The sequence below is a fragment of the Bombina bombina genome, chromosome 3, assembly GCF_027579735.1.
Source record: "Bombina bombina isolate aBomBom1 chromosome 3, aBomBom1.pri, whole genome shotgun sequence".
Lineage (NCBI taxonomy): Eukaryota > Metazoa > Chordata > Amphibia > Anura > Bombinatoridae > Bombina > Bombina bombina.
Genome location: NC_069501.1, coordinates 527,624,955 through 527,645,833, shown reverse-complemented (window position 1 = coordinate 527,645,833; position 20,879 = coordinate 527,624,955). Strand labels below are relative to the sequence as shown.

General features: G+C 36.7%; 2 protein-coding genes across 3 annotated transcripts; one reads left to right on the top strand and one right to left on the bottom strand.

The window, feature by feature from the left end:
- Window positions 1-894: 894 nt before the first annotated feature.
- On the top strand, window positions 895-15,803 carry C3H1orf232 (chromosome 3 C1orf232 homolog). 2 transcript variants are annotated; one of them, XM_053706963.1, is made up of 4 exons: window positions 895-12,806; window positions 13,881-13,961; window positions 14,837-14,931; window positions 15,018-15,803. In XM_053706963.1, the coding sequence occupies exons 1-4, from the start codon at window positions 12,723-12,725 to the stop codon at window positions 15,247-15,249; spliced, it is 492 nt and encodes a 163-aa protein (XP_053562938.1). In that variant the 5' UTR covers window positions 895-12,722; the 3' UTR covers window positions 15,250-15,803. The 2 variants fall into 2 exon arrangements, 1 of the variants encoding a protein (XP_053562938.1); XR_008401365.1 differs by having other exon boundaries at window positions 895-13,961; window positions 14,805-14,931; window positions 15,018-15,071.
- A 245-nt stretch (window positions 15,804-16,048) lies between these two features.
- On the bottom strand, window positions 16,049-18,998 carry FAM110D (family with sequence similarity 110 member D). The gene is made up of 2 exons (XM_053706962.1): window positions 18,667-18,998; window positions 16,049-17,447 (listed from the first exon to the last, which is right to left on the bottom strand). The coding sequence occupies exon 2, from the start codon at window positions 17,325-17,327 to the stop codon at window positions 16,170-16,172; it is 1,158 nt and encodes a 385-aa protein (XP_053562937.1). The 5' UTR covers window positions 17,328-17,447; window positions 18,667-18,998; the 3' UTR covers window positions 16,049-16,169.
- Between the last annotated feature and the right edge of the window lie 1,881 nt (window positions 18,999-20,879).

Below are 20,879 nucleotides of genomic sequence, written 5' to 3'. Positions count from 1 at the left end.
AGACAGGCAGAGTTCAGTAACGTTATGGTAATCCAGCACTTTAGGGGTTAAGCAAGCAGAGTAGTCAGACAGGCAGAGTTCAGTAACAAAATAACAGTCCAGCAATACACAGAAAATAGCACCCAGGAGCACACACAGTAACACCTATACTTGGGCATAGGTGAGAGGGACTGAGGCACTTACATAGGGAGTCCTCACACCACAGGAGAAATCCGGAACCGGCATCAGAAGAGGGGTGTGCAGATGATGACGTCATCGCCGGCGCCTGAAGCCACCGCAGCGTCCATGGCAACGGCCATAGCAACAGGCAGAGGCCGCCACGGCAGAAAGAGCGCAGCAGCGGCATGACAGTATATATTCATAGTGGAATCAGTGACCCAATGGTCATTAACCCTTTGAAAATATCAGTTACTTATTCAAAAATGAGAATTTCAGCACCTAAGCCAGGGTTGGCATCGATTTCTGTGCCAAAAACACCATTGGGCCAGGCTAAAAACAATTGCATGTCATGGAGGGGTATCTACCCTGTATATATTCATAGTGAAATCAGTGGCCCAATAGTTATTAACCCTCTGAAAATATCAGTTACTTATTAAAAAATGAGAATTGCAGCACCTATGCCAGGGTTGGCATCAATTTCTGTGCCCAAAACACCATTGGGCCAGGCTAAAAACAATTGCAAGTCATGGAGAGGGATCTACCCTGTATATATTCATAGTGAAATCAATGGCCCAATGGTTATTAATCCGTTGAAAATATCAGTTACTTATTCAAAATTGTAATATTTGTATTGGTGACAACGTATGCTCTTTTTTTTCCAGTTTGTATATCCAATTGTTGTAGAAAGGGAATTCACCTCTGTGTAACTACATTATATGAATCATATTGTAATTTTAAATAAAACCTATATTTTTATTTTAAAGTCAATTTAAAGCAGTCTGACAAAAAAATTTGAATAATAAACCAACTTCCATGAATAATTAAAGAGAATGTCAATTTTGATGCTAAAGTGCCCGGTTTTTAAAAATTCGATTAAAGGGACAGTCTAGGCCAAAATAAACTTTCATGATTCAGATAGAGCATGCAATTTTAAACAATTTTCCAATTTACTTTTATCACCAATTTTGCTTTGTTCTTTTGGTATTCTTAGTTGAAAGCTTAATCTAGGAGGTTCATATGCTAATTTCTTAGACCTTGAAGGCAACCTCTTTTCAGAATGCATTTGAACAGTTTTTCACCACTAGAGGGTGTTAGTTCACATATTTCATATAGATAACACTGTGCTCGTGCACGTGAAGTTATCTGGGAGCAGGCAGTGATTGGCTAAACTGCAAGTCTGTCAAAAGAACTGAAAAAAGGGGGCAGTTTGCAGAGGCTTAGATACAAGATAATCACAGAGGTTAAAAGTATATTATTATAAAAGTGTTAGTTATGCAAAACTGGGGAATAGGTAACAAAGGGATTATCTATCTTTTAAAACAATAACAATTCTGGTGTAGACTGTCCCTTTAAAAACAGGGGCACTTTAATTCATCAAAATTTACATTTCACTCGTGTTGTGAAAAAAACTTACCTTTTAATCTTGACAGCAGCTTCAGCTCCCTCCACCCATCGCAAATCCTCTTCCTGGGTCTAAAATGAGGAATCCGGCTTCCTCCAATCACAGCGTTGAATCAGACACTGAGCACCAACTTCTGCAAGTCTATTTAACCCGACAAAACTGTTAAACACATATTTCAGAAGCCACAGAGAACTGTGATGTGACCCAAATGTATGATTTCTGCTGATTTGCTCACTGGCCATGTCCACTTGGGACTTGCATTTTTCTGTGGCTCTAAAGGAGTGCTTTAGCTTTGTGTTTAATCCCTTCGTAGGGGTTAAACACACAGACTTGCAGGGTCAGTAATGCTTATATATCATGTTAAAGCACGTTAGTTTTGCATTATAATGGCCAATAAATCTCTACTATAGAAACTAAAAATAAAGTGACAAACCTATTGCATTCATGTAAAGCTTAATATGTCGATCATTGGAGGATACATTAATTACAGATCTTTTCTCGAGTAGCAGTGCACTATGTCCAGTTGTGCTGATGTGAAAGGGGTTAAATACAGTGAGAAAAGCATTTTATTTTTACACTAGATGAATATCTTTCAGAAGTACATGACAGTCATAATTAAACATTTATGATTATTCAGGTAGAGAGGTTGAAATAATCTTTTTTTATTCGATTTCTGTTATCACATGTACCTATTTATCTTTAGTATTCTTTAATGAAACTCTCCACCTTCCCATCAGAGCATACTTAGATTGGCTAAGTAGGTTGTAAAACATTGTTGCAAGCACTGCTTTAACCCCTTAGTTACCAGACCATTTTTCAATTTTCTTACTGTTGGGGACCAGGACTATTTTTACATTTCTGCTGTGTTTGTGTTTAGCTGTAATTTACCTCTTACTCATTTACTGTAACCACACATATTTTATACCGTTTTTCTCGCCATTAAATGGACTTTCTAAAGATACCATTATTTTTATCATATCATATAATTTACTATATTTTTTTTTTATAAAATATGATGAAAAAATTGAAAAAACACACTTTTTCTAAATTTGACCCCCAAAATCTGTTACACGTCTACAACCACCAAAAAACACCCATGCTAAATAGTTTCTAAATTTTGTCCTGAGTTTAGAAATACCCAATGTTTACATTTTCTTTCTTTTTTTTTTTGCAAGTTATAAGGCAATAAGTACAAGTAGCACTTTGCTATTTCCAAACCATTTTTATTTTCACAATTAGTGCGTTACATTGTAACACTGATATCTGTCAGGAATCCCTGAATAACCCTTCACACACACACACACACATATATATATATATTTTTATATATATATATATATATATATATATATATATATATATATATATATTAGACAACCCAAAGTATTTATCTAGGCCCATTTTGGTATATTTCATGCCACCATTTCACCGCCAAATGCGATCAAATAAAATAATAAAAAAAAATAAAAAAATAGGTTTCTCACTGAAATTATTTACAGCTTGTGCAATTATAGCACAAATGGTTGTAAATGCTACTCTGGGATCCCCTTTGTTCAGAAATAGCTGACATATATGGCTTTGTTTTTTGTAGGACGTACCCTGTACGTCCTTGGTCGTTAAGGGGTTAATAGGCGTGCAGGGCCGTCTTTAATATTGATTGGACCCTGGGCAAAAAATTTCTTGGCCCCCCCCCCATGCAATTTCGCTCTCCACCCCAACATCCAAAAAAACAACTAAATCATCCACTGCTGGGCTAATCATTTTAAAAAAATTAAATAAATTGCAATATGTGAAACTGGACCTAAGCAGTACTAATAAGTAAAGAAATATATAAATTCCTCCACTGTGGATTAATTTAATATTCTTTTGAATGTGATTCTGGTGTGAGGTTAGCTGGTTAAAGAGATTTAGGGCAGCCAACAGGAACAAAGCAAGGTAAAGACTGAGGAGGAAGCATAGAGGTGCAGACAAATATAAGTTTACTAACTGGAACAGCAGAACTACTATGGGAAGCTGTAAAATCTGAGACAGAGAGAAAACAAAAACTATAAAAAATAAACCTTACAATAATGTGTGAAGTATCAGCATGACACTATACATCAGCCACAGCAGTACATGTCACTTCTTTGCTAGGAACAAGTTCCCTCTCACCCTGCACTAGACAATGCTGCATGGGGAGGGGTGTGTGTGCACTCACTTATTCTTCCCACTGACACCTTTCTACAAAGCACTGTTCCCATAACAAACTTCATTTAGTTGATCTTAGTGGCCATAGCAGAAAGAGCAGGGCTAAGGGGACCAGCAGACTGGATGCTGTCTGTCCAAGACTGCATGGATACAGTGTGAGATGAGTTACACAGCCTCAAGACTGAAGAGAGCAGTGTATGCAGCTGCACAGATGCTCAAATCCTCATGTCCTTGCAGCTCCAGGTTTCTGCTGCATGCGCCTACAGTCAGCCCTACCCAGAAACAATCCCCACCACCAGAGCAGTGACCTGGTAACAGTGGTAACCCCAGCAGGACCCTTTCTGATGCAGTGGGAATGGCTGGATGCTGAGTTAGGGCTTTGCATTCAGTGCTGCACAGTGCACATCTAAAACAGCACATGGCACTAGCTTGGCATGTCACATGACACCGGCGCGGTCTGGCACAGTTTTAAAAAAAATAATAATATATAAACAGAGTAATTTTGACTGTGACAGTATTAGGACTGAATGTGTGTGTTCCCCATGTCACATGGTATGAACCATTTTTATTTTTTTTTAGGACTCTTGGGCCCCTCAACAGAAACTGGGCCCTGGGCAGCTGCCCCTTTTGCCCTGTGTTAAAGACGGCCCTGTAGGCGTGCATATTTCTAAGCCTACCTATGTATGTTGTCATGAAATGGAGCTAAGGTCTGGAGTATATCTGTTCTACAATATATGAAATTATGTTCTAAGGGGTTTTTGTTGATACTTTAAGACAGTCCTCAAGTATCCCTAACAGACCAGATTTTTATTATTGCCAAACTAGAGCACAGGTGCAATAATCAGGTGATGGATGAGAGCAGGATAGTAACCATGGTTACTGATCAGCTGAATATTTCACCTGTGCTTTAGTTCAGCTATAATGAAAACAAGACCTGTTGGGGGTACTTGAGGACCGCGGTTGAGAAACACTGCTCTAAGGGACAGTACATGTAAAATTGTTTTTCCATTAATGTATTTCCAATGACTTGTTATACCAGCTGCAGAGTATTAAAGGTATGAGAAATTGCATTTTCAGGTTTATTTGTGTATATAAATTAGCTGGTGTTGTGCTTTTAACCCACAGCCTATTAAAATGGGTTAAAAATTAAAGCTAAATATTGTTTGCCTGTTAATTATCTGATAATCTATGCTATCATCTAAATGTCTAATTATCTCTTAATATACCATTATAAAATACTTAAATGACTGTGTGATTATTGCCACGCTTACACCTTTTGAATTCCAAAAGAACACAGGTAACACACACGCAAAGGTTGTGTCATGTTAGATGTATACAGGGAGGGGGGTCAGGAGAGTGTACTGCAGTATGCATGTGTTTAAAAAGAAACAAGAAGAGTATCTGTTCTGCAGTGCCTTTTTTTCTATCTATCTATCTATCTATCTATCTATCGTTTCTGTAGCACACATATAAATAGGGAGACAAGTGGCATGTGTATTTTGCAGTATACATGCATATAGATCATCAAGTATTATGCATTGTATGTAGCGTTGTTTACACATTGGTTTTAGATAACTATACGAAAAATGCTTCTGAGAAAAGTTAGTACATAGGTTGTCTCATACAAACTGCTCCTCTGGCAAACACAGGTAAGTCACGTGCTTGTTTAGAGTGGTGCATGATGTCATTGGAACTTTGAATATGTAGAGTACTGGGTGCAAGGGCATAAAGCTTACCTGTGTATGCAATAGAGGCCACTTGCACAAGAAAAAGTTTTTGTACAGTAATTGATTTGCTGGATGCTGTCTAGGATACAGGAAATAGTCTTAGGTTTTATATGTAAAATGCCATCATATGTGTGTGTTATTATGTAATATGTTTAATGTGTTTACAAAGGCGCTTGAGAGGTGACATCATTACTTTATATAAATATATTCAAGGCCCATATACAGAGATTATATCAAAAGAAAGAAAAGGAAGCTCCAATACAAGAACTCTCTTTTCCGAGCCTATTAGCTGGAGGGGTAGGAAAAAAGTATATTAAAGTTTAACTTTTGTGTTAAGATCAGACCTGTGTGAGACTGCCATACAAAAGCAATGTACGAAATATAGGTATAAAGTAAGATAGAAAGACCCACAATACAGTAGTAAGAATACTTCAGCTTCATAGAAGTCAGAGACACAGTCCCAAATGTCACCAAGTATTACTACAGTAGAGTTCCCTGTATGAATTACTATAGCTAGCTGCAATTATATGTGGAACAACTTTCACACATATAAAAGCTACCTGTATTACATATAAACTGTTGAACGTATCATATCAAAAGGGGACACAGTCCCAGAAAATTTATGCCACAGTTATGTAATATATTAGGACAGGGAGCTCCATTAAATCTATAAAGATAGTTATAAACAGTATGTGGAACAAATTTCACACATACAAGCAGCTCACATCAGGTAGAGGTCGCCTGATGCGCATTTCGCCGTAGCTTTTTCAAAGGGGAACACTTTTGGTTGGCCTTTGAAAAAGCTACGGTGAAATGCGCACCTATATTTTGTACATTGCTTTTGTTAGCAGTCTCACACAGGTCTGTGCAGTTTTTAATATTGTATGTTTATTTTTGATTTATGTATATTTCCGTCACTCACAGTTTTATATTATAACTGAATAAAAGTTAAATTTGAATATACTTTTTTCCTACCCCTCCACATAATTCACCCGCAAGTGAGTGCTTCTATTGGTGCTTCCTTTTATAATTTGATATAATACTGTTGACCAGCACTAAGCACCCTCCACAATCCTCTTTTTGTGGATCTAATATAGGAATCCTGTGCTACTACACACAATAACCTTACATTTTCCATATACAGAAATGGCAGAAGCTCTGTTTTTCCACTGTAAGAGCAATAAAATTGTGGAACTCGTTACCAAAGAAGGTAGTGAATGCCAATACCGTAGATACATTTCTGGCTGAAACAGAATTCAGGGATATGATTGCTTGTGTTAAATGGGTCACATTTTAATGGGATTAATTTAAGATTAACTGGAGCTTTTTTGTAAGTATATTAGATTTTTAAAGTTTGAACTCGATGGACTTCAGTCATTTTTTCAACCTCATCTACTATGTTACTATGTTACAAAGTATTGAATTTTGATTTAGTCTTTTACACAGAATGAAAACTGTAAAAAATGACTATAATTTACTACAGACTGACTAATGCAGGTATTACAAATCCATTTTTTTTAATGTTTTCATCTATAGCAAAGTATCACCTTTTGTATCATATTAAGTATCGGTTGTAATGAGTTCTAAACATGCATGGTGATCTGTGAGGAATTATTTATCTGCTGATTCTATTTTCAGACAAAGTCTAATCTCCTGTGCACAGGTATCAGTTACAGAAAGAACAGGAGATAATAAAGGCCCACAGAGACGGGAAGAACCACAGCTAGGGTTTAAAAGACGCTATGGGAAGTAAGGAGACTGTGGCAAGTAAAGCTAATCAGTGCTTTGACAAATCAACTGGAAATAGAGAACTAAAGTTTAAAGGGACATCAAACTCAGTGTCTTTACCTAAAAAATAATTTAAATTACTGGAAAAGTTCAAAAAGAATGCGCTATAATGTTATATAGTATTTTATTACACTATTGCTTGCATACAACACCTGCAAATGGGTTAAACACATAGGTAAAGTCAGCTACAGAGTCGCAGTGTAATACTGGGAGCTAGCTAACACAGCTGGTGAGCCAATGACAATAGACACATTTGTGTAGCCACCAATCACTAACTAGGTCCCAGTCGTGCATTGTTTCTCCTAAGCCTATTTAGGTGTGTGTTTTTTTAACAAGGGATACCAAGAGAACTAAGTAAAAATAATAGAAGTAAATTGAAAAGTCTTTTGATTTTGCTCTGTCTGTGCAATGAATGTATAAGCATGACTTACATGTCCCTTTAAATTAAACATTATTTAAATAAAATACATTATTATTTTATTTTTACATTTAGTTTGATTTGGGTGCAAAATATTACCTTTGCTGTAAAAATTGTGCTTGTTCCAAGCTTCCTAAAGAAATTCTGCAACCTATTGTTCTGCTAATTGGGGAACCAGCTGACTGCTTTGAACAGGTGGTGTCAAACCTTTTCAGTACAGGGCCATATTTAGGCTTAGTATGCCAAGGAGCAAATTCCCATAATATTTACGTAGGTACTTTATAACACATTTTTATCATTTTTTTTTAAAGCCAAAAATCTAAATAAATATAACAAGCAAATGAGCCACGCAGAAAATTAGTTTGGTTGCAGCCTCATTTTCATTTTTTTATTTTTGTGAAGAAATTTTTCTGTGATGGGATTCCTTTTCCGTTTGTTTCCTTTGAGTTTGGAATATTGTGCAGATGTATATTGTAGTGCACGAGCAGTAGTGCAAAAACAATGAGAGCGCCACATAGGTCTTTATTGCGTCTACTCAACTCTGCTGTTGCAGCACAAAAGCAGCCATAGACCATACAAAAGTGAATAAGGGGTCAATTTATCAAGCTCCGTACGGAGCTTGATGCCTCATGTTTCCGGCAAGCCTTCTAAAGACCGCTGCTCCATTTCGTGTCCGCCTGCTCTGAGGTGGCGGACAGAAATCAAATATGATCGGGTTGATTGACACCCCCTAATCTGCAGGGGCGTATTGCACCAGCAGTTTAGCAGAACTGCTGGTGCAATGATAAATGCTGACAGCGTATGCTGTCGGCATTTATCGATGTGCAGCGGACATGATACACTACATCGTATCATGTCCGCTCGCACATTAATAAATTGACCTCTAAGAGTGGTTGTGCTCCAATAAAACCTACTAAATGTGAATTTCATATAATTTTCATGAATATTTTTTCCCATGCAGTTAAAAATGTAAAAAACATTCCTAGCTAGTGGCCGTACAAAAACAGCTGCCAGCCGGATTTGGCACCTGGGTAGTAATTTAGTACATATTTTTTCCCATTACCTAGTGCTGAAGACTTATTGCAATGTTTGAAAGAGTTAAAAATTACAGAGCACATTTAATATGTAAATACTTTATTATGCTACAAAGCCATGTGCCACACTTTACTATAACTTTAACTCACCAAGGTTTCCAAGCATTGTTTACACAATGTGCACAATTTGTAAAACATTTATTTTTGTATGTCGATTTTTTTTAAAAAATGTTTTTGCAGTTCCACATTTCAAGGGACACAAAACCCATTTTTTTTATTTCATTTGAAACAACTTTTCAATTTAGGGCTAGATTACAAGTGGAGTGTAATTTATTGTGCGCCAATACAATTGGCTGGTTATTGCTACCGCAAGCTCAGATCTCTGGTTAACTTTATAAATGTGCCCTAAATGCCCCCAAAATACAGTGGTGTGTATTATATTAAAAATAAAAATTGTAGCATTTTTATTTTTTAATAAAATAACTGCACCAGACAGTTTTTGGGGACTAAAGTTGGCAGGTGTGGGTTGTTAGAAAAAGAACGGCACTGAAAAGTGTCTTTACATTGCGATCTATGGGAACCGTGTGTTCCCTTTAAATATATATATATATATATATATATATATCGCTTATATGCACAGACATTTATGTGTTAATATGTGTATATACGCATATTAACACATAAATATATATATATGTATATAATCATATGCATACTGTATATATTTACAATCTGCTGCCCATCGCTGCGCTACGTTTCACATAACGGGATATTTAGCGCTCCACTTGTAATTTGACCCTTAGTTTGGTTATATAATTTACTTCATTCTCATGGTCTCTTTAGTTCACTGGTTTTCAAACCTGTCCTTAGGTCTCACTAACAGGCCAGATTTTGAGGATATGTGATCTAGAGCAAAGGTTAAATAATCAGGTGATCCTAAAAATCTGGCCTGTTGGGGAGACCTAATTACAGGTTTGAAAACCAGTGCCTTCATTTGCGTTCTTATTGCCATATATTGCTCTTGATACATGCATGCTTCATAGCCTACCTACCTGCTTTTCAGCAAAGGGTAACAAAAGAACAAAGTAAATTGTCCTTTATTTTTAATTTAACTTTTTTCAGTCAACAAATATGCTACTTGTAATTTTTAGCTGTATAGTTTGATGTAAGCACATTTATTTTCTCATGTCTATGTATTTAAAAAAATAAATAGCCAGAAAAAAAAACTGCTGAGTCTGAGCAAGACAGATATCTTATGTAGTATTATCATATCTTAGTGACTCAGTATATATCTATTTGTGTGATGTAGTGGTCTAGTGCAGTGTTTCACAAACTGTTCTTCTTTGGGGTGTTTTGTGTAATTAGGGGTTACACAATAAAATAGACCCAAATTAAAAAGCTGAATAGTACCCAGTTATATAGTGAGTATGGGAACTGTGCAGTACTGGATACAGTTGGCAAGTTTTGTATTCAATTGAACAGAATTTCAGACAGATGCCTGTATAGCGTATACTTTAAAATACAGGTAGCCCTCAGTTTACGCCGGGGTTAGGTTCCAGAAGGAATGGTTGTAAATCAAAACTGTTGTATATTGAAAGTTTATAATGTAAGTCAATGGGAAGCGAGGGAGATAGGTTCCAGGCCCCTCTCAAAATTGTCAGAAGTAACACCTAATACATTTATTTTTAAAGCTTTGAAATTAAGACTTTAAATGCTAAACAGCATTATAAACCTAATAAAATAATCACACAACACAGACTTCACTTGCATTTTTCTGCAAACAGTTTTTTCTATGCATTCCAATCTGGACTGATTTATAGACCGTAAGATCTTGTTACTTTGAAATCTGCTCGATAGCTCAGGTCTGGTTAAACTGATTAATTTCAGCTTGCTTGGCTTTGCTGCAACACAAGCGGACAGCTCCACCTACTGGCTATTTTAATAAATGCACTGCTTCTCAATGCTTTTCAATAGCAGTCACATAACTGGAAAAAAAGGTTGGTATTCTGAAACGGTGTAAATTGAACCGTTGTAAAACAAGGGCCACCTGTATATGCTTATATAAAATACTTTTTTTTATATTGCCTTTGTACAGCACATAGAGCAAGGGGATGAGATGGCACTTGGTAATGCTTATTTTCACGTCATGCAGAGCATGCTGCTTGTTAGGTTTCTGCCTGGCTAGCAGTTCTTTTCCTCTCACTCTCTTTCTAGAGAAATGGTCCATGTGCGGTGCTTGAAAGACAGAACATGCATTTTATTTATAGCTATACATAATGCAGGTTGTCAGTAGTAGAATACAATATACTTAGTCTAAAACATTCTAACATTAGGTATGAGACAGCAAAATTACTTTGAAGATCTTTCTCAATAGTTTTTCATCTAGAGCAGAGTTCACCTGTGTCCCCTCTGGTGCTGTTTATCTGGCTATCTACCCTTGCTCACCTACCTTTGCCCATTGGCAACACAGTGGTCCACTTCTCTATACTCATTCATTTTCTCTGTGTTTGTGCATTTATAGTTATTATGCAAAAAAATCCAGAGTTGCCAACCAGAAGGACCACAATTTTGTACAATTGTCACAGTATAGGAGCTCTGCCTTGATATCTTACTGCAATCCCTTAAATATAATGACGTCTGACATGCTCAAACCTTGCCCAATGTCTCCATAACGTATAGCCTGTTTTTAAAAATGTTGCCTGCACTTACGTTTATAAAGAACTTTGTTGTTGATAAGAGTTACATTTATATGTGATATAAACTATTGCATTAGTGTAAAGAGGGAAAAAAGTGTCAGTGATCTGGAAAAAAAAAGTGTCAGCACGTTAGATTGTTGTCTATGGTACTATATAACTGAAAGGGTTATTAAAGAGACATGAACGTCAGAAATACATTTTAATTCTGTTAGCAAATGTATATATTTCTCTTGATACCCTCTGTTAAAACGTTGCTCCTTTCCATTAGAACATAGTAAAGGAGCACTAAATACAGTGGAATTGCATAATTAACAAGTGCATAATAAAAAGCCAATGAAATAACACTTACTCTGAATTTCACAAAAGCAGTATATTTTTTTCTTCTGACAATTTTTTTTCTCCTATTTGCCAGCACCCTGTACCATGTAACAGACATCAGCCAATCACAGACTAGTATGCGTATACCATGTGAGCTTGTGCACATGCTCAGTAGTAGCTGGTGACTCAAAAAATATGCATATAAAAAGTCTGTGCAAAATTGATAATGGAAGTCAATTTTAAAAAAACTTAAACTGGTTATTGAATTATAAAAGTTTAATTTTCACTTGTGTTTCCTTTTAAAATAGGTGCATGCATGTGTCTTGAGCACTATTTGGGAGCTATGTTTGCAACATACTACTACTTAGGTATGTTCTCATAGAAAGAAAGGATATTAAATAATGGTTTCAATAAAGAGTTGAATTGCAAACAAACCAAAGTCTGGGAACTACCAGCCTGGTCAAGTGGATAGCAAACATAAAAAAAAGCAACAGAGAAGAAATTAGATAGATTTTCTCAAGTAATTATTACTGCAGCTGCTAAAAAGATCTTTAGTGAGTATAATATTACAATGCTTATTGTTTGGAACAGACACAGGTAAATGACAAACAAATTAATTTGACAGACACTGGTTAAAGGCAGGCCCTCCCACAATATATCTTTGGATTAGATCAGTCCTGAAGTTCTTCGTCTTGTCACATATCCACTATCACATTTCTCTTCTGTAAAGAGCTCCCTGAAACTTTAATGAGGTCACCCGACACATGTAGGCAGTAGCCAATGGGTGCCAAGGAGCCCTGCACCTGAGAAACTGAGCACACCCAAGGCACTTTATACATCATTAAAACCCACTGGATATTGGGAGAGGCAGTTTTTTTTTTTGCTTTGCACATTGAGTAATATTCTTCTTATCTGGAGACACTTAACATCTAACTTAAGCCCCTGAGCTCATCTTCTCTACCTTTACATTTGAGATCACCACTGTTTTTCACCATGAGTCAGGGATTCTGGAGAGTTTATAAAGCAAAAGTTCTACAGACATTCAATACAGAACAGGAGACAGAATACCAAGAGGAGGTAAGTGGCATTAAACGTTAATATCAAATTTTAGACCTTTTAGGCAAGGGTTTATAGACAGAAGTTTTATACAGGAAGATGTGGCTATATATGAGATGTAGACCTAGAATAAGCTAATACTAAGACATAAGAAGTCATATGAAGGAAGATGGGGCTAGGGGGTATATTTATTAAAGTGCAGACGGACATGATACAATGTAGCGCATCATGTCCGCCACACATCGATAAATACCAACAGCATACACTGTCGGCATTTATCATTGCAGCAGCTAGCAGGGGGTGTCAATCAACCCGATCGTATTCCATCGGGTTGATTTCTGTCCGCGGCCTCAGAGCAGGCGGACAACTTATGGAGCAGTGGTCTTTAGACCGCTGCTTCATAACTTCTGTTTCCAGCGAGCCTGAAGGCTCGTGCGGAAACAGGGGCATCAAGCTCCATACGGAGCTTGATTAATCAGCCCCTATATATGAGAGGTGTGTGTGTGTGTATATATATATATATATATATATATATATATATATATATATATATATACGCATATATAGTGTAAAAGAATAGACAGAGAAGGTAAGTATAAATAAGCCATAGCAAAATTAACAAAGGAGAGTGAAAAGTGGAATGCACATAGAAAAAGGAACAGAGAGGAAGATAAGCAAAGAGACATTGAGTAAGAGGTTTAGATGGAATGTGGATGGAAAAGCAAATGGGTAATACATGGTGAAGAGTGATACAGATAAGCATGTGGTGTTCATAATAGGGGAACCTTAGATGAGAGCAAAGGGTAGCAATGAGAAGGAAATGGGTATGGTTACAAACTAGAGAATGTATAGAAGGAAGTGAAACGAAGATGCAATAAGGATTAAAGACATTTTAGGGGAGGTAGAGAACATAGTAAAAAAAGATAGCTAGTAATAAAGGAGTTTGATATTTTGAGCAAAGCAGTTGAAAGTTAGGTGGTTTGCTTAGATGGGATAAGGCTAGATTAGTGACAGAAGGGGTGTATTGTGATAGTACCACATTAAAGGACATATGATATCATGTATTTATATTATACTACTGTATTTTTCCCACAGAGTGACACCGCAGAAATGATAGAGCCAGAAAATCCAGATGTGGGAGATGAGGGGCTAAATATGTCACAACTTGCACGTAAGGTACACAAGAACCTACAGCTGTGTAAACAATAGGTATAGCAAATACACCCCATAGCTTCTGTGGGACTGAATTTTAACTACTGGAACCCTTAGGCAAGGGTCACCTGCTGCATTTATTTATACTATTGCAAGCCCTCAAAAGGTTTTTGTGGTTGAAAAGTGTAAATACAGATGTAGAGGTTTTACAGCAACGTACACCTCTATGTATCTTTTTTCAGAGATTTATGTGTAGCTGCAGGTCAAGGTATACATCAGTATGTTGAGATGAGATACTTTGAATTTACTAATGTATAAGTATAGTGATGTACACCTGAATGTGTGGAAAGTTATTACGAGTAAACAAATCCAAAGTTATTTGGGTACGTATACCAGATTTACTATCATTTAGAAAACTATAATGTTTATACTTTTTATTTAATAATAAAGAGTTATATGCATACAGTGTTGTATGGAGTATATGTGCAAAATGTTTACAGTAGTAAATTATATAAATTTATAGTCACATACAATTCTTGATAATTTAAGCTATGTGAAATGTAGTAAGCCACATACTTCTGTTACAATGCTGACTTTTGTATGTTTATGATATTGCTTTAGTGCATATCATCAGCCAAAGTTATAGGGATGGCATACAATGTACAGGCATGTTTTCTAGTAAAGTGATGTGCATCTACTGGTGATAGTGTGCGGTGAGTAACTAAAGTTAGGTGTGCTCCACATGGTCCCTGTCTTCTGTTTTATAATGTTTGTGATGGATTCCTAATCACTACCATCCAACTGATTGTTGTTTTGTGTTACTCTGATGGTACGTTGGTATATGATACATCATTGTCTCCGGTGCAGGGTGATCGTGTGTGACGTGTTGTTATCCCCAGGTTCAAGGATCATTGGGCTGGAGAAGCGTTACATCCCTATTTAGTAAAGAAGAGGATCAAAGAACAGAGGAAAGACAAGAGCATGAGGAAGACCAGTAAGTATGATTGAATAAAAAAGGGGTTAAGTGGGTAACAGACAATAGGAAAACTAAGAAAGGCTCTTATGTTCCTCATTCTACAGGCCCCCTGTTCAGCTACCTTCAGACACAACACCAGAGAGGACTTCATCTTCAGCACTGTGGGATGTCTTCTCAAATCGGTGGCGTCAGAGTGCTGCACAGCGCACAGAAGAGAGAGGAGTGCTGGCAGAGCCTCCAGCAGAACTGAATGAAACTCAGCACCATGAGGAAACCACGTTCAAATGGGGGTTCCTGACAAGCAAGCTATCAGAGTTGAGGAACAAAAGTGATTAAAGGCTCTACACAAAAAGACCAGACACATTGCCCATTAGGTGTTGTGTAACCTAAGTCCTATTCAACAGAAATTATTTAACCTTATAATGTAACAAACTGAGTAGTAGCATAATGAAAACTCACACTCAACTAAACCTGCAACACCCCAAAGAGCCATATGACCTGATCTTCAAACTACAAGAGACCATGTAACCTAACGGTCAAGTATCAAGGGTATCTTGTGGCCTGTTTCTAATAAGTCCTTCCATAGACCCCAAAAATGACCATCAAGGAATTGTTTGACTAATTTCCTGACATCTTGAGGTTACTACTTAAAATTCATTCTATTAATTGGGAAAATGCTTTAAGGATCTTTATAAAGCAGAACAGCATATTCATGATCAAAGGTTCCTACATCTATTCCATAATTTTTAAGTTCTAAACTTCCTTTATAGCATTGTCTCCTTCCTTCTATATTTTTATGGGGACATTAGGCAGTACATGTGAGAGCCATTATGTTGAAATTTTGTGTTGTGTTTTGTTTGCAGGTTCTGAAGTAAAGTAATGTATGTGAAGTCCTGTGTGCTGAGTCTTGAATGGGTAAACAAAACATTTAGCTAGAGTGGGTAGGGAAAGAGGGGACAATTGGTAATTAATTTAAAAATTGAAATAAACACATGCCAGTAGGTAAATTAACATTACAAGAGAAGTTGGGTATATATATTGAAATAAGACACAATAAATATTAAGCACAGATAAGTATTCTTTTAGGAAACCAAAATGTGTTGACTATCACAAAACCATGACTTACTACAATAAGTTCACTGTTTAAACTTTTCATATTTATTTGCAAAAAATCCTTATTTTGTATTACAGTATCTGTTTGAGACATTTATGTATTTTTAATAGACATGATATATTTGGAGACTTTGGTCCCTGACTTACACAACTGATTCACGTGGCGTTTGGTTCTCTGTGTGTTTCTTTGTGCTCTGTGCATTGTGGCAGCTGTATATCCACTTTATAACTCTTGCATTCCTTTCCACAACAGACACTGCAGTTTTTTCTTCCTTTTCCTCCTCAGGCAGTTTAAGGCCACTGCTCAGTCTGTCCACAGATTCTAAGCTCCCTAATGGTGTCGTTTCCCCCTCAAAGTGGTAACAATTTTTATCAATCAAGTTCAGAAGACTCCCCTCCAGCCCACAACTTTCAAAAAATGTATGTGCATGAGATGGTGGAAAGCTGTCCAGCTCACCACTCCCTGTATCCTGTGAGCGGAAATTATCAGTAAGGGGAATGTTGCATACAGAGGACTCTATCAAACTCTGTTCAACTGAAGAGACAGACACAGAATGAAGACACATTTTGGGTGGATCCTGAGTAGAAGAGGTCCTCCTTTTTAAAAGTGGAGTACTATTGAGTATCCGTTCTAAGAAACCTTCCCTTTCATCATTATTTTCTTTTTCATCCAGTGTTCTGTCCCTTTTCTGCCTGTAAATAATAAGTGAGTCTGGTCGCCGTACTTTTCTTCCACAACGGGGTACACCCATGGGAGAATTTGGTGCCTGCACTCCATTATTACTTTGGTTGGTTCTGAGTTGGTACTGAGGTGAGGTGGAAGCATAACTGGGTCTAGGAGTGTGATCAGTTTGTAGCTCACTCATACCATGTGGTTGAAGTGGTCTCTGCTGCTGTGCAGGACTTAGGCTCTTGCAAGGTAAGCATTCTGTCTTTGGCCCAGGGCATCCATATGGTGATGGAGAATTGAAATGCATAGTAGAAGTGTAACGGATGCTATGAGAGTGGTTTGTTTGTTGCTTAGAAATACAGTAGAATGGGAGTGTTTGCTGCTGCGTATTAGAACCGTCTCTTCCATTAAGACAGTGATCTTCCTGCTGCCCATTCTTGTAACATGCCAGTTGGGGTCTTCGTGAAATTGTAGGGCTAAGGGTGGCATTAAGGGCTGGGTTCTGCCTGCGATGTATCACCTGTGGGGATTTCACATATTTTGCTTTATCAGCCTCAAGACGGTCAAAAGCAGAGGCCCCTCCAATATTTCTACAAAGGAGAGGGGATATAGGGGGAGAGATGGTTGCCATTAAGATATCCTAATAGGAGAGTCAGTGGTGACAGTTTCTTCAAAATAAACTCTGGAAAGTCATTTCAAAAGCAGCGGCAAATCCTTAGGAATGTATGGATTGACAAGAGTGGCACAATTACTGCAAAACAGAAGTAGTGTCAGTATCAGGAATTTATTCAGAGGAGAAATCAACAAGGAAACACAGGATTCTGGAACATAGTTTATATTCTAAAGACAATTTTCAGATAACTACATTACAAGAGATTCATAGTATAGGAAAGGAAAAATAAATATTGTGACAAAAGTGGGAGAAGGAAGAAATTGCAGAGAGAGAAGTGCAGGGGTTTCAAACTACATTCATTGTTGTCCTAATGAGGCTTAGAATTATGGATCACTCTTTTTGGACATAAATAGCCAAATACAAGTGGCTGATTTTTCTGAATTATTGTCAGTTTTAAAATAACAATTTTGTTAAACTCTCTGTCCTTGCAGTGCTCAGATACATGATTTGGACACCCATCTGTGGCATAGAGAATGAAACATAAAACAAGCATATAAACTGCTCTGGGTAACAGGTGTACATGCATGCTATCAAAATATAGTGTTCAAGATGGGACAACTCCCTACTCCTCAAAATCAGACACAAATAATCCATTTCTGTCAAACCAAGCACTGTCCTTCCCCCAACCTAAACCATTATGCAGACACCCCATTTCACAGCAGAGGGATCTAAAAATATAAACAGCTGAGGGCATCCATGAATAGCTAGGAATCTACAAGGAGGGGGGAACTTGAACCAGGTGCAGGAACCAGAGCTGTGCACTACTTAGACCAAAACCATGGATAGATAACCTGTGTTACAACAAAGCAAGACTTCCCTGAATAAGGGGGACCGGGGCTAGCACTAGACAACAATGGCAGGAAATCTAGAGTCATGAAGAGAGAAGTAAACCACTAGGTGTGACCACCACTGCACAGAACAAGTAAATACTAGAAAAGATATGAAACAGAATTACAAACCAGAGCTGAGTCAATAAATACTAATGACACTGTTAGAATACAGAGACACTAAGGCTTAAAAAAAAAAAGGACAGCCTACTAAATATTTTGATATTTTTATATTTCAGAGTAAGGTGTTTTAATCTTTTTAATCTAAATACATGAAGTACCCTATATGTTAACGCAACCTGCAAATATCAAAATACGGCTTGCAATTTTTTTTAACACACTACAAAAGTTAACAAAACAGGATAAAACAAAGAGAAAAATATGCATCAGACCAATAAGGAAGTTATAATAAAAAAATCACAGTAATCACTTTAGCCAAAGTGGCAAAATTGGTAGCTCATAATACTCACCTTGAGTCCAGAGGGCAACATAGAAGAGCCTAGGTATTAGGACGGTGACAAAGGTGGTATCACAAATATTCTTTGGAGTATATGCTGCCAGTAGAGGAATGACTAAAAGTTAAACTAAAAATTGTGTATGTGTTATAGAATATGCATGAAGGTATAGCTAGTGTGACAAGACAAAAATGTTGCATATGAGGATATTAGAGGAAAGAAATGTATGTTTTATAGAGGTAAGAAGTGAGTTTTTGTGGCTAGTTATGGAACGAGCTGACATATATGCTATATTGAAGAGGAGGTATATGCGAGTGTCAGAAGTTTGTCGGAATGCAGTGTTTGAATCCTAGAGCCAGTGTCAGTATAAGTTTGTCACACAAGGAAATCTCCTCCCAGTCCAGATGGAATCTCACTTCCCTTTATGATTGTGTCCTCTAACGAGACCTTAACCCATTACACACCCATAATGCTTTGACTGAAAATGATTATCCATTTATAATCTATGCTTTCCATTACTTTAGTACTGATAGTAATATCTGTATTACCAATTTACTTTTGATATTAGAGGTCAGTCTTAAAAAGTAAGTTGTATAGATGGGAAGATGAGATATTAGGCTTTGCTTAGGTAGTGATTATATATATATATATATATATATATATATATATATATATATATAAACAACTATATCTGATATTCTGCCCTCAATGAAAAAAAGATGCTAGGATAAAAAAAAATTTTAATTAAATGTTTCTTGTGGGTGCAATGTTTTTAACAGCCACTTTTTTTTGGCACAAAAAAGGGTAATACCAGATTAAAGGTATATTAAACACTAAATAATTGCATTAATTCAGCACACATATTAGCCTGAGAATAATTTGTACATGTATTTTTAAAAATGACAATAGTTGTTTAACCCCTTTACTACCAGGATTTACCAGAGAATTGTTAGCATTTTTGCTATCACACCATTTAAATAGAGCCTTTTTTTAACTACATCTTTTTATTAAAGGGATACTGAACCCAAATTTTTTCTTTTGCGATTCAGATAGAGCATGCAATTTTAAGCAACTTTCTAATTTACTCCTATTATCAATTTTTCTATGTTCTCTTGCTATCTTTATTTTAAAAAGAAGGCATCTAAGCTTTTTTCTTGGTTCAGACTCTTGACAGCACTTTTTTATTGGTGGATGAATTTATCCACCAGTGAGCAAGGATAACCCAGGTTGTTCACCAAAAATGGGCCGGCATCTAAACTTACATTCTTGCAATTCAAATAAAGTTACCAAGAGAATAAAGACAATTTAATAATAGGAGTAAATTAGAAAGTTGCTTAAAATTGAATGCTTTATCTGAATCATGAAAGAAAACATTTGGGTTCAGTGTCCCTTTAAGCAGACAACCCAAGGTATTGATCTAAGCCCATTTTGGTATATTTCATGCCACCATTTCACTGCCAAATGCAATCATATAAAAAATTGTTAAAGGGATAGTAAACACCAACATTTTTATTGTTTAAAAAGACAGATAATCCTTTTATTTACCATGCCCTAGTTTTGCATAAACAACACTGTTCTTCTTCTGTTGACTGCCTCCTCCTCCTCTAGACTTGCAATTGCAGGCAATTAGTGTGACTCTTAAATAACGTCACGTGCATGAGCACAATGTTTTATATATATATATATATAAAACACGTGAACTAACGCCCTTACGCTGTGAAAATTGTCTAATTCATTCAAATAAGAGGCGGGCTTAGAAATTAGCATATGAGCCTACCTAGGTGTAGTTTTCAACTAAGAACAAGAGAACAAAGCACATTTGATTATAAAAGTGCATTAAAGAGTTGTTTAAAATTACATGCCTTATCTGAATCATGAAAGTTTAATTTGAACTTTACTATCCCTTTAACTTTTTCACAAACTTTGGGTTTCTCACTGAATCTATTTACATACCACTTGTGCAATCATGACATAAATCGTTGTAAAAGCTTCTCCGGGATCCCCTTTGTTTAGAAATAGCAGACATGAATGGCTTTGCCATTACCCTTTGGTAATTAGAAGGCTGCTAATTTCCTGGCAGTGAAGAAGGTAATCAGTTAGCTTGTAAATTGAATTTTAGCTTTAGTGTAGAGATTACCCTCCCACCTGACACTTCCCACCACCCCCTGATCCTTCCCAAACAGCTCTCTCCCCACACACACACACACACTCGTCACCACCATCTTAGG